The 13,346-nt window shown below is 47.8% G+C and overlaps 1 protein-coding gene across 2 annotated transcripts in view; it reads right to left on the bottom strand.

Annotated features, from left to right (window-relative positions):
- The window catches only part of SHISA6 (shisa family member 6), a 512,377-nt gene that overhangs the window by 37,744 nt on the left and 461,287 nt on the right, over positions 1 to 13,346 (bottom strand). The window contains exon 5 of one of the 2 annotated variants that reach the window (XM_090061177.1): positions 5,599 to 5,661. The exons of the other annotated variant lie outside the window; for it this stretch is intronic. Coding sequence (XP_089917303.1) covers positions 5,599 to 5,661 — 63 coding nt within the window. The remainder of the gene's footprint in view (positions 1 to 5,598; positions 5,662 to 13,346) is intronic. 2 annotated transcript variants of the gene reach the window in all.

Here is a 13,346-nt window from a genome sequence, read left to right as displayed (position 1 = left end):
CAGGGCCACCTGGGTGAGCTGTTAGCTTCCCCGAGCCTGCCCGGGCTTCCAGCGCCCCATGCACCATTCCTGCAGCCTTCTCCAGCTGCAAGCACACCGAGCCACCTTCCTGCTGACTCTCTGTGCATCCCCAGGGGCAAACCAGCCTGTTCCCAGGTGGTCCCAAGCATCCTGTCAGCCTCAGGAACCTGTAGAAGGCAAAAGTGGTGAGGGGCCTGATCTTTGTTTTCTGCAGAGCCTGCCCACCTCTTCCATGGCCAGGGGGTGAGCTGACTAACGGCTGCAATGGTCCAAGTTGCAATATTGCAAAGTAAACTACATTGGGGGTGTAGTTTAGTTTGCAACGATGCAAATTCATTTAAAAACCCCAAGACTTGCATATGTGTAATTTATGATGTCATTAAGCTGCACAAAGGGAAATTTTCTTCATGTGTACATGGTAACATTATCATGTGTAGAAATGCCTGATGCTGTTGGGAGGGGAGGTATGAAAGCCAACAGTTAGGTTAATCCTCCTGTAACCCTGCAGATACCATAGTTTGATATGCTCCTTTTGCCTCCATTTTATGCTCTCCTTTACTGAGGGCTTGGAGCTTGTGCCCTGGTCACCTACCCATAATTAGGCTACTGCTAGATTTCAAATACATAGAGAAGAGATAAATAAATGGAAAGGGATTTTAGCAGAAGTGGATATGAGGCCCTAATCTGAGCATGAAATACTGCTAAAACAGGGGAAAATAAAGTTTCTGGCCAAATAGAAGAAGAAAGGAAAGGAGCCGGAAGGAATGAACAAACATACCTTGAACTATTGTTAAAAAAAGGACAGAGAGATGCAGTTTGGATTGTGCACCATCTGTTATGATGCAACTATTACCTCTGCATAGGTCAGCACTACAAGTTAACTATATCTCCTTAACCATAGGTCAGCACTACAAGTTAACTATATCTCCTTAACTTTGTTAATGAGGGTTAAAATTGAAGCATTTTTTCTGTACTTCTATTGCTACAGTATCATGCAGAGGTAACATTTACATTGTAACAGCTCATGCTGGTACCCTCTGATAACCAGACAGTTGTTACATCTGTCTATCCAGTTAAGGCATAAGATGATGTAAGGTTCTGGATCAATAAGGAAATCATCACTGAGGCTAAGGATATTGCTCGTCCCCATGAGAAGTTTGGCCATTGAAATAACTGGCTGTAGGAAGCTAAGATAATACCACAAGTTTACATAGCAAAAGAAGGGTGATGGGGTGACCAGAGAGGGACTACTAAAGGTATTGAAAAGCTAGACTTGGCTTCCCAGCAGTACGTGTGGCAGCAACTTGTTCTCGCCCTCACACACTGGCTGCTGCTGCCAGTGCCTGACCCATCTGCCCTGGACACACTGCTGTGGGCGCAGTTCAGAGTGGGTTGGCAGGCGGAGTCGCCATGGAGACACAAGCAAGGGGCACTAGGCTAGATGGCTGGGATGAGGCTGTGGGGCAGGAAGGGAGTGGTGCCTGGGAGTGGGAAAAGTAAGTGGGACTGGAGCCAGGACCAGGTTCAGGGGGCAGTGACAGCATGGGACTGGGGCCTGGGACAGAGCCATAATCCGCTCCCACCACATTGCTGTGACGTGCTGGTTCCGCTGGTTCCTGTGATGTGGCAGGCCCTTGCCTGAGGAACCAGCACCTATCACAGGGACATACAAGGAGCAGATCATGGCTCTGATCTGGAATCCTGGTTCATTCTGCCACTGCCTTGCAATCCTGGCCCTACCTGCCTGTCCCACTCCCAGATGCTGCTCCCAGTGTCCCCATGGCCTCATTCCACCTGCCTGGCTGAGTGCACCCTGCCCACAGGGTCCTGGGCCAGTCTCCATGACAACCCAACCTGCCTGCCCATGTACTCCATCTGGCACCCCAGCAGGGTGGATGGGCCCATGGCAGATAGGATCAATTTGCATCTTTCTGGTTATCCTGCTCCCCTTCTCCGCCCCCACCCTGCTGGGTGGTTTAAACTTCTGTGATGGGGGGATGAGACCAGGTCAGCATCCTTCACCCCTGGCCCTCCAGAGCTCATCAAAACTCCTTAAGTGGTCCTCCAGCCCAAATAATTGCCCACTTCTGGTTTAGAGCATAACTGATATGATCTTCACTACTTGCCAGTTTCAGGAAAAATGCCAGGAACAACAAAAGCCCCTCTACATAGCCTTCTTTCACTTAATGAAAGCATTCAACTCTGTCAGCTGAGAAGCACTATGGAGGATCCTTCTGAAGTATGGTTGCCCACCAAAATTTTCACCATTTTTGCCTGCTACACGATGGTACACAAGTAGTGGTTCTCAGTAATAGGTCTATCACAGATCCCTTTGAAATTAAGACAGGAGTGAAACAAGGCTGTATCATTGCTCCGTCACTTTTCTCAATATTCCTTACTGGATGCATCTATACAACATGCTTTACTGAGCATTAGACTAATTTAATACAGAGTAAAGCATCAGGGTCTACGTGTGCGCACAACTTACTGCACAGTAAATTAGGCTAATATGCTGTTTGGTAGTACCAGCGAATACAGCTACTAGATCAATGGTGTATTAGCTACTGCACAGTAGAGCATGTGCAGATAGTGGCTGGGAACAATTTGCTCCTGATCAATCTAGGCAGCAGGGGGCCCCAGAGGGTGTGTGTATGTGGGGGGCGGGCAGGCATGGAAAGGGGAACTGTCTACAGTTCCAATGTGGAGCTCAGGATTGTAGTCCAGCTTGGCAATTCTGGTTTGGAGGGATGTCCTGTCGCTGAGCTCTCTTCTTGTTTGGCTTGCTGAGGGGAAGGGGGAGCTCTCTGTCTCCTGTCCCAGAGCAGCTCAGTTCCCACATCTCCACCCCGTTCCGGTGCTGCTTATGCTTCCACATCTCCCCCAAGTCTCACCAGTGTTTAACCCCATGCTCAGGCACGGGGCATCACCCCTAGTCAATGACACTGAGCTAGGCTACAATCCCAAGCTCCACACAGCTGAGAACTGTCCCTCACTCCAAGATAGCTACTTCCAGTCCCTGGATGCCAGGCTTGACCCTTGTGCCCCCACCAGCTTGGGGCTGGCACTGTGGGAGCCTGGAGCTCCTCCCAGCTACGGCAGCAGGACAGAGCAGAGAAAGGGGGCAGACCTGGACTCAACAGCTCCCAATGAGAGAAAATTTACTCCCAATGTGGGCGCATCAGTAGATACGTTCCTGGGCACAGTTTACTGCAGCTTATTTTAATGTGCAGAAACCTAAAGGTATATGAATTGAATGTGTAGATGCACCCACTGTGATGCTACATCTGACCATCAATGAGCTTCCAGATGGAGTGGAGCTCAACTATTGAATGCATGGTAAGTTTAATCTCAATCAACTTTGAGCCAAAACTACAACCACCCTAACCTTAATCAGTGAGCTCCAGTATGCTGATGATACTGTACTGTGTGCTCACTCAGAAGCAGACCTTCAGGGAATCACTGACGCCTTAAGTGAGGCATACAAGAAAATGGGACTGATGCTTAACATTCAGAAGACTAATGTCCTCCATCAGCAAACTCTTAATGACCAATCTCCATCTCTGGTAATTCAGATTTATGGTGAGGCTCTGTAGAACACTGAGTATTTTCGGTATGTTGGAAGCCATCTCTCGCAGAAGGCTGACATTGACAAAGAAATCAAACTTCATTTCTAAAAGTGGAAATGCAGCCTTCAGGTACTTGAGGAAATGTGTGTTCAGAGATTGCAACATCAGTTCTGAAACCCAGCTCATGGTTTATCAAGCAGTCATGATCCTCACCTTAGTGTACAGAAATTTGATGTGGACAACATACAGGAGACACCTCGAATCACTGGAGAAATAACATCAACACTGCCTGTAGAAGTTCCTTCAAATTCAGTGAAGACAGATGCAATATTAGCATCCTCTCACAAGCAAACACCATAAGCATTAAAGTGATGATCATCTGACATCAACTTTGGTGGGCTGGCCACATCATCTGGATGCTTAATTCCAGACTCCCAAAGCAAGTTTTATTCTCCAGCTCAGTCGAGACATATGCTCAAACGGAAGCAGAGAAAGTGCTTCAAGGATTCCTCAAGGCCAACTTGAAATAACTTAACATTGACATCAACTCAAAAGAGACTATCACCCAGCGCAGCCTTAAATGGAGGAAGAGTCTATTGCAACGATATCAGTACACTCTGTTGTTGTACTCTTACAATAACAACAGAAGATGGAAAATCTAGGGTGGCAGAAACAGCATGTGGCAGATGGAATCAAGAATCTGGAACCATCCACCCCACATGGAAACATGTGCCCAAGTTGCAAGAGGGTGTCTCAATTCTGGATCAGTCTCATCAGCCATCTTTGGACTCACAGATAAAGCAATCATGGAAAAGAATCGCCCTTGACCATGAGGGATTGGCGATATATTGCCCTAAGAAATCCTTGCCTCTCACTTAATTTCTAGACCATCACAGCTACAACATCACTCTTACACTACCATATCACCTGGAAATGAGAAATGGCCTAAACCATCTACTCTGGGGTCAGATCTAGGGCTTGGAGGATAATTCAGTGAAGGCTTAAAGTGTGATTACACTTTAAGTGTGATGAGTGATTACAATTAGGTGTTACCCTTTCATTCCTTCAGCTGCTGAAGGGGGTGTCAAGAAAAGCAAAAAAGAGCAAATCATGACAGCTACTTGTTATAAACAGGTGATCTTTCTTACAGAGTGAGAAGGGGTGGTCTTTCTGGATCATTTCACTTTCTTGCCTTTACTTTTTATGCCTCCCTCTGTGACCTCTCAGTGATATTCCCATGAATGGAATGAATGCCCATTGACACCATATCAAAGATTTTTTAGGCAGAGTCACTTAAAAGCATGGTGTGGCAATCCTTTTTTAGAAGCTGCAGCTCTCTCAGATCCTGTTTGCTTGAGGTTCAAGCTGATGTGATCATCTCTCAGGGACTATAGATATTGCCTTTGCAGTTCCTATAGACTCTGTGGACCCAACTGAAAGGGACTAAAAGGAGCATGGCAAGGTGAGATAAAGGCCTGTGCACACTCTGTCTGAAGAATCTTAATCTCTGAGGGTATGGATATTTTGGGAAGGACTCTGATCAAATTTAGTTGAGTTCAGATGGGTTGTGATCCCAACAGCTAATAAGTTCAGACCCTGGTTGTTCTTTATTATATATGCTTAGTCTAACATAGCATACATATATAAGCAATTTCATCTTGTATATGGGCAGGGTGACAAAGATGGGCTCTTCTTTGCTTGTCATTACTGCTCCCCCAGTTATCTGCATCTGTGAGTGCACATTGTGGTTATGGACATGAGTACAGAGCCTCTAGTCATGAGGAAAGACAAAACTTGTATTTAATTGAAGTTATGAATAACTCTGTTATATTTAAACATGTACATTATTAGAAATATGATCCTACACTTAATGGTAATAGAATAACTTACTCATATATCAATGACATATGAACAATTCTATTACCATTAATGTATTTTAATGCCAGTATGTGTAACAGGCTGTCAGAGGAAAGTTACAACATGTGTAATTTTGCTCTTTATTTTCTCTTACCATTTGTAGGTGTCTGGGTTGCACTGCTAAGTACCAAGTGGTTATAATTTTGCTCCTGGTCATCTGAAATTCACAGAAAAAAATATCCCTTTAAGAAATAGTTCAGTGAATACACTGATCTGCAGATGATAATTATGGTTTGCATTATTCACAAGAAATCTCAGCATGATTAAAGAAAGGAGAAGAAAATGCTTAAGAAAGCAGAAGTCTTTCATGTTATTTGATTAAACTTCCAGATGCTAGAGGAACATGATAATGGAAAACTGCATCCATTCTGCTGAGCCTGAAAATTGGAGTATCTGCAAGGTAAGAAGCTTGTCTTGACAGGAATAAACCATGCTGTGCATTTCAACTTCAACAGTGTGATTATGAGAGGTCCAGTACCTCTAGAACTCTCTATAAAGCCATTTTAGTAATACATCCCCACTCCCACTGAATACAGCATCAGGGCAAACCATTGTTATTATTTTTTTTCATTGGAAGTGGCCTTAACTACTCTCCTTCTTTGACTACAATTGCTGACAACAGCAACACTAGAAGAAAAATGAGAACATCAACCAACAAAATGTATAAAAGGTAATACTTCCATAGGAGCTGGATCTAAACTACAGAATTCAGTCTTAAAAGAATAATCACAGTCTAGTGTATTCAATGCTAAATGCACTTTGCTGCAAAGTAACAAGAAAATATTAACAACACTACTAGGGACAGAAGCCAGAGCCTTCCCAGGGTTGGGACCATCTTACTGAGCCATAACCCCACTGCTTTATAGTCTTCTTGGCCCCACTCTTATTTAGTGAGCAAGCTTCAATAGAAGGAGTAGAGGATGCTTTTGGCAATGCCTAGCTTATGGGGTGGTAGTTAGGGCATTTTGCTAGGAATTGGTTCAAACACCTTCCAGCTGAGCAGGGAACCTGAATCTCTCATTCCCAATACCAGGGGTGCTTAACCTTTGGCCACCAGCCAGATCCAGTTCTCAGCACCCTGTCAACCAGCCACAGTGCTCCCAACAGATCTGTGGAGAGCTTGATGGGCCGTGGCCCTGTGGATACACAGGGTGGTCTGGGACCTGAACCTTGTGTCCAAGGCCTGCCTGGGGGTGGTGTATGCCTGCTCAGCAGACTAGAGCTCCTAAACCCCAATCTCAGATGGGTGAAGCAGTGTGGAGTCTGATTCTGGCCCTGTGGGAGCAATGTGGATTTCTATACTGCCTTCACCCAGACAGGATTGGGCTCCAGCCAGGCAGAGATGGCGTGGGGTCCCAGAGTTCAATCTCAATGCACAGGAACCAATCGGGCCTCCAGAACACCACTTCCCTGCACTATTAGGATATTGAGCAAAAAGGTGGGAGGGCCCTCTTCCATGCAGTCTGTGATTCCCTGGGGAGGTAGACTAAATTCTATGTAAATAGTAAAAAATGACACTTGCAAAGCAAACTTAAGGCCTTGCTACATGTTGCACTTCGAGCTGCTCAAATGTTGATCAGTATTAGTGCTAGCTCAAGTTTGGAGCACTCACACCTCAAAGCTAAAAAGCTTCTCTGACTGTCCCCCATCAACACAGCTATGACTTGCCATTAGAGAGCTGATGAGCAGGTGCCTGACTAGGAGCTACAGCTGTGAGTTGTCACTACAGGGCTGGTGAGCCAGGACAGGCTTCTATGCCTGCTCTAGATGGGAGGGGGTGGGATGAGAACATGAAGCTGGGAGGTGGAGAGTTAATGAGATGGGGATGAGTAACACTGAAGGTGGAAAGGAATTTGGGGTGGGTATAGGGTGGTGCAATGAAGGAAGTCAATCACTGAAGGATAAAATAAAAAGTAAAAAAGAAAAAGAAATAAAGAGAAGTAAATCAAATAAGGTCTCATGTTTTCAGAAATTGGGATTTGGAGTTTGTGTTTCGTGGGGGGTGGGTGCTGGTCATGCTTCCCAGGGTGGCTGAGAGGTGGGAGTGGTAAAGGAATGTACTGTTGGGAGAGTTACTGACCCTACTCTGGGAAGGAAGCCCAAGCTCATGGGGGCCTGATCCAGCCCCCTACTATGTTTTCCCCAACCCACCTAGACCCTACTCCTGGACCCGTTTGTACCCTGCAACCTGGATAGGTGGCATGTGCTCTGCATCCTGTTAGCATGGAGTTGCACCCTTGGGGATAAGAAGATCACATTGTCAGGTTGGAAGGGGGAGTTGGTTTGGTGCTATAACTTCTCCCAAGCAGTTGAGTTTAGTGGGTGGAAAGTTTGTCTATACACAGAACAGGAAGGTGGGGGTAGGGACACTGCATCCTGGGATGCTGCAGGGCTGTAACTTGGGTGGCTCCTTTGTCAGAGGGGCCACACATTAATGGAACATGAGCTGGGCAACTTGGGTTGGAGATAAACCTGCTCTGGAGTGGTGTTGTTTTAAGATGCCTAAAGTATGCTTAAAATAAGGTATAGGTGTTAATGTGTGGACAAACCAGGGGTTATGAGCTTCAGGTGCCAGCTAAAATTAATGTGTAACAAGGCGCTTAGCTCCTTAAGTGCTACCTACCCATGTCAATTCACCTGGATTTTGGCCAATGCCCACACTGGTCTGGGACTGAGCCTGGGACTTCTGGGTACATATGGGATAGAGTTTTATTTTCCTTTGGTCAACTAAATGGAAGCTTTCTAGGCATGTAAGTGGTAGTTTGGACACTTACAGAAATCATAGAAAATTAGATTTGGAAGGGAGCTCAGGAGGTCAAATAGTTCAACTTCTTGCTCAAAGTAGGCCCATCTTCAACTATCTCATCCCAGCCACAGCTTTGTTGATCTGGGTCTTAAAAACCTCCACAGATGGAGATTCCACAACTCCTTTGGGTAACCTGTTCCAGCGTTTTACTACATTCACTATACCAGGGGACGGTGCGCTGCCAGAACTCAGATTGGGCGTCGTGCATGCCCAGGTGCCCAGATACCATGGCAAGTCAGTTAGCCCCTCCACAGGTGGCTGTGATTGGGCCCTCTGTGCCCATTCCCTCCATGGGGGCAGGTGGCCTGCTTGGTGCTCACCTCAGGCAGCCTTCCTTCCCTATCCCTGTCCCAGGCCACACCAGGCTGTGCCAGGGCTGGCTCCTGGCAGAAGCTGCCAGGGCTGCTCCAGATCTATCCCCCCTTCTCTTTCTGCAGGCCCGGCAGTCTGCTCCCACAGCATCAGGTCCAAGCCAGCCAGGGTCAGGGGGCAAGGGCAGATGCAGAGCTGGTGATGCCCCTTCCTCTCTCTGGGGTTTCATAGATTGTAAGGCCAGAAGAGACCTTGGAAGATCATTGGGTCCAGCCCCCTGCAACAAGCAAGAAAGATAACTGGGGGTCAGGTTACCCCAGCAAGGTGACTGTCTAATCTCCACTTGAAGATTTCCAGGGTAGGTGATTGAACCACCTCTGTGGGGGAGCTTATTCCACAGTCTGGACACCCTCACTGTAAATAAGTTTTTCCTAATGTTGAGCCTGAATCAGTCTTCCAGGAGTTTGTGGTCTTTACTCCCTGTTTTGCTTTTCAGGTGCCCTGGTAAACAGTTGCTCACCGAGCTCTTGATGTACTCCCCTAGTGTAGTGGTAAGCTGCTACCAGGTCCCCTCTCAGCCTTCTTTTCTTCAAGCTGAAGAGTACCAGATCCCTCAGCCTTTCCTCATATGGCTTGCAGTGTTAGACTCTGATCATATGGGTGGCTCTTCTTTGGACTCTCTTAAGCTGTCCATGCCCTTGTTAAAGTGTGGTGCCCAGAACTGGGTGTAGTACTCCAGTGCTGAGTACAGCAGAAGAATCACCTCCTTGGTTTTGCTGGAGATGCATTGATTGATGCATGCCAGAGTATTATTTGCCCTACTGGCTACAGCTTCGCACTGCCAGCCATATTCAGACTGTAGTCTATTATTATCCCCAGGTCCCTTTCATTCATGGTACTAATCAGTTTGGTGCCACCAAGCCTGTAAATATGTTGGGGGTTGCTCGTCCCAAGGTGGAGCACTTTACATTTCTTGATGCTGAACTTCATCAGGTTCCAATCCGCCCAACTTCCTAGCTTGTCTAGATCTGACTGTATCTTTAGCCTATCTTCAAGCATGACCATACTTCCCCATAACTTGGTGTCATCTGTGAACTTGGCCAGTGAACTCTTCACCCCAACATCCATATCATTAATAAAGATGTTGAAAAGTACTGGACTAAGCACCGACCCTGCAGGACACTGCTGCCCACTTCTCACCAGCATGACACAGAGCCGTTCACTATGACTCTCCTACAGCCTATCCTACAGCCATTTTCTCACCCACCTGACTGTCTCAGAGTTAAGCCCACAATCCTCGAAGTTTCTTGTGAGAATATTGTGAGATACTAAATCAAAAGCCTTTTGGAAATCTAAGTATACAGTGTCAACCTGCTCTCATGTGATGAGTTACCTGGTCATAGAAGGAGATAATGTTGATAAGGCAAGACCCTGCCTGCGACAAATCCATGCTGGCTGTCATTCAGAATCTTACCTTCTGCAAGCTTATCACAGATAGACTCCTTGATGAACTTTTATAGGATTTTCCCTAGGATGGAAATTAAGCTGATTGGCCTATAGTTCCCCAGATCCTCCCTTCTGCCCTTCTTGTGTATGGGCATAACATTGGCCCTTTTCCAGTCCTCAGGGACTTCTCCAGGAGCACCACAGGTTGTGAAAGAGTTTTGCCAGGGGTTCTGTAATGACTTCAGCCAGTTCCTTCAGCACTCTTGGACGGAGATCATCCAGTCTCACTGGCTTGTATATGTCTAATGTTTTTGATTGGTCATACACCAATTCTATGACAATAGTAAGAAAGTGAATATTCCTATTGTGCTCATCCTGTACTCTACCTGGCATTGTTTTCCCCTTTGTCCTGTGAAAGACCAAGGCAAAGTAGTTATTCAGGAGTTCACCTTCCCCTTGGGTGCTGGTAACCAGCTCTCCTGAGTTGTTGAAAAATGGACCCACACTCCTATTCACTTTCCTCCTGTTCCCCATGTACCTAAAGAAGGACTTCTTGTTGTCCTTGATTCCCATTGCTAATCTAAGTTCACTAGCCACTTTAGCCTTTCTTATCTGTTCCCTGCAAATGTGGGCTGTGGTGGAATAGTCCTTCTTGGGGTCTGCCCCAAGCTTCCATTGTTTATAAACCTCTTTCTTTTTTTCTTAAGAGGACTGTGATTTCCACGTTTAGCCAAGAGGGCTCCCCAGCCCTTCTTTTACCTTTTCTCTGCATGGGAATGGACTTCCTTTGTGTTTCAAGGATCATGTCCTTAGGGTATAACCACTCTTCATACTCAACTTTCACCTTTGTTCCCTGGTCCTGCAGCACTTCCCCTACTAGTGAACTAAGCTTGTTGAAATTTGCATTTTTGAAGTCCAAGATTTCAGTCCTGCTATCAGATTTGTCTGCCTTATCTCGGACAGTGAATATAATGGTTTCATGGTTGCTGTCACCCAGACTTCCCTCTATATTTCAGTTGGTCACCAGGTCACCACCTTTGGCCAGGACCAAGTCTAGCAGAGTGTCACCTTTGGTTGGTCCATGCACCTCCTAAGTCAGGAAGAGCTCCTCGATACAGGTCAGGAAGGATCACGACCGATCCAACTTGGTCAAATGTTCCTCAGTGTAGAGTTGATGGTGTCCCACCCTCCCTCTAGGGAGCCTTTCCAGACAGGAAGCTCAGAGCAGTCCTCTTTCCCCCTACCACCCACACACATGGCCTTCACCCTGAGCATGCCCTTGTTAAGATTTCCCCGGGCCCACTGCACTGAGTTGCTCAAGTGCACCAAAGGGTGTCCAACCCACTACAATCTGCTGCTGCTGATTGCCATGGTGCCCCAGGCATACCTGATGCAGCACCCTGAGCTTTGATGGTACCCAAGGCAATCCCACACTTCCCTACAATGTGTAACATTTCATGGAGGGGTACCTCTGTCTATTCCATGAGTCCCTGCCCCCTGTGCCTAAGGACAAGATTGCCACAGACACTGATGTGTTTTCCTGCATGTGAGAGGCTCCTGGCTCCCTATCTGGGAAGGCACTGACTGCTTGATCAAGTTCTGCACTGTCTCCCTGTATGCTGTGGTGGGAGGGAACTCCAGAGGGCAGGAATGAACTCTGCCATGGGGGGCGGGGGTGGTGGTGGTGGAAATGGACAGCTCTACCTCCATGTGTGGCTTCTGATCCAGGTGTGCAGCCCAGAGGGAAGGACAGCTGATGCAGGCCTAGATGAGTATGTCACCCCCTTTTTCCATAGCCCTCCTCCCAGTGCAGGGCTTACCAGATGGGTATGGCAGGCATCCCAGGTAGCCCGAGCCTGTCCCCATAGGTGGCAATTATGTGCAGCTCCTGCTGGCATCCTGGCATGCAGGGTCACAGCTTATGGCTGCCAAGGAAGTGACCCCCTCAAGGAAGGAGCTGGAGCTCATCATGGTGGGTGGTGCTATCCCCAGGCTGTCATCCTAGGGAGGGCTGTACACCCAGAGTTGGCATGGCAGCCACTGGTCTGGGCTCCTGGAGCTGCTAGATGAGGCCATGGGCAGGAAGCAGGCCAGGCCCTGCACCTGGTGCCCTGAGGGGCCCTCCCCAACAAATGAGTTGCCTCTGCCAGGCTGTGGTGGAGGCTCCAGCAGGCCACCAATGCTGCAGAACACAGAACAGCTTCATTCAGGGTCCCAGGGAGCAAGGCTGTGGTCCAGCTGCTGCATAGAGGGCATAGTCCTGTAGGCAGGCCCTGACTGGCAATTGTGGTAACACAGACTTACTAACATGCAGGGCCTTGACCTTTATGCAGCACTGTTGCACTGACTGCTTGTGCCCATGATTCCTTGTGCAGCCTTTCAGGGCCTCATAGATGTGGACATTTGAGTGCTGTGGACTTCATCATTGCCCCAGAGGGCTACAAGGTCTATGGTCTCTTCCTGGGACCATTTAGGGCCCTGGGATGCAGTGTGTAGCATAAGGGAAGATGCCATGACAGTTCCCTTGGGGGCTCTGGCTGTGAGTCCAGGTGCTGCCTGGTCTTAGCAGGTACCTGCAGCACAGCGGCAAAGCACATGGCTAGTAGTCAGGTGGTGGGCCTGACTCAGGGGCCACTGCATGGGTCCATGAGGCTGTTGAGGCTGGCACAGGGCCAGTGGTGCAGAACCAGATGACCAGATAGCAGGCAGCAGGTGGCACAGGCCCTGGGTTATGGCATAGTTTGAAAGCCCATGCTATGGCAGGGAAGAAGCTGTCACAGCCCTGAGGCTAGAGAAACTCCAAGCCCAAGAGTTTCCTCCTCATAGTAGCTGGGAACATTTTTTCTCCCAGTCAGTGTCTACATGTGTGCTACTGCACAATGAGTACTGCATGGTAGGCCTGTGTGAAGTGACAAATATTCACTTTGGATTTGGCCAATTCAGAAGACAGTGATTCAATTCAGAGATCTGAATCACTGTCCAAATTTGATTTGGCCAAATCAGATCTGAAAGGTTTGGCAACACTTTGGAGATTCGGCCATAAACTAAACAGGCAACTGACACAGCTGCCTCCAGCTGGTAAGTGTGTTGGGGTTGGGGGAGGGGGGAGGGAAGGGATGAGGGGGAGGGAGGGATTGGGGGTGGGACAAGCTGCCCATCTGAGGCGCAGGGCATGTTACTTGGGGAGGGGGGATTGGGATGCAGGCGCAGTAGTGCTCAGAGTGGGGGCTGTGCCCTGCTACTGTTTACCTAGTTAGGGCAGGTGGAGAGGGGGCAGG

Source organism: Crocodylus siamensis, chromosome 8 (assembly GCF_052110815.1).
Source record: "Crocodylus siamensis isolate JL-2025a chromosome 8, ASM5211081v1, whole genome shotgun sequence".
Taxonomy (NCBI): Eukaryota; Metazoa; Chordata; order Crocodylia; family Crocodylidae; genus Crocodylus; species Crocodylus siamensis.
Note: the sequence above shows the minus strand (reverse complement) of the source record. Positions and strands in the feature narration are given on the sequence as shown.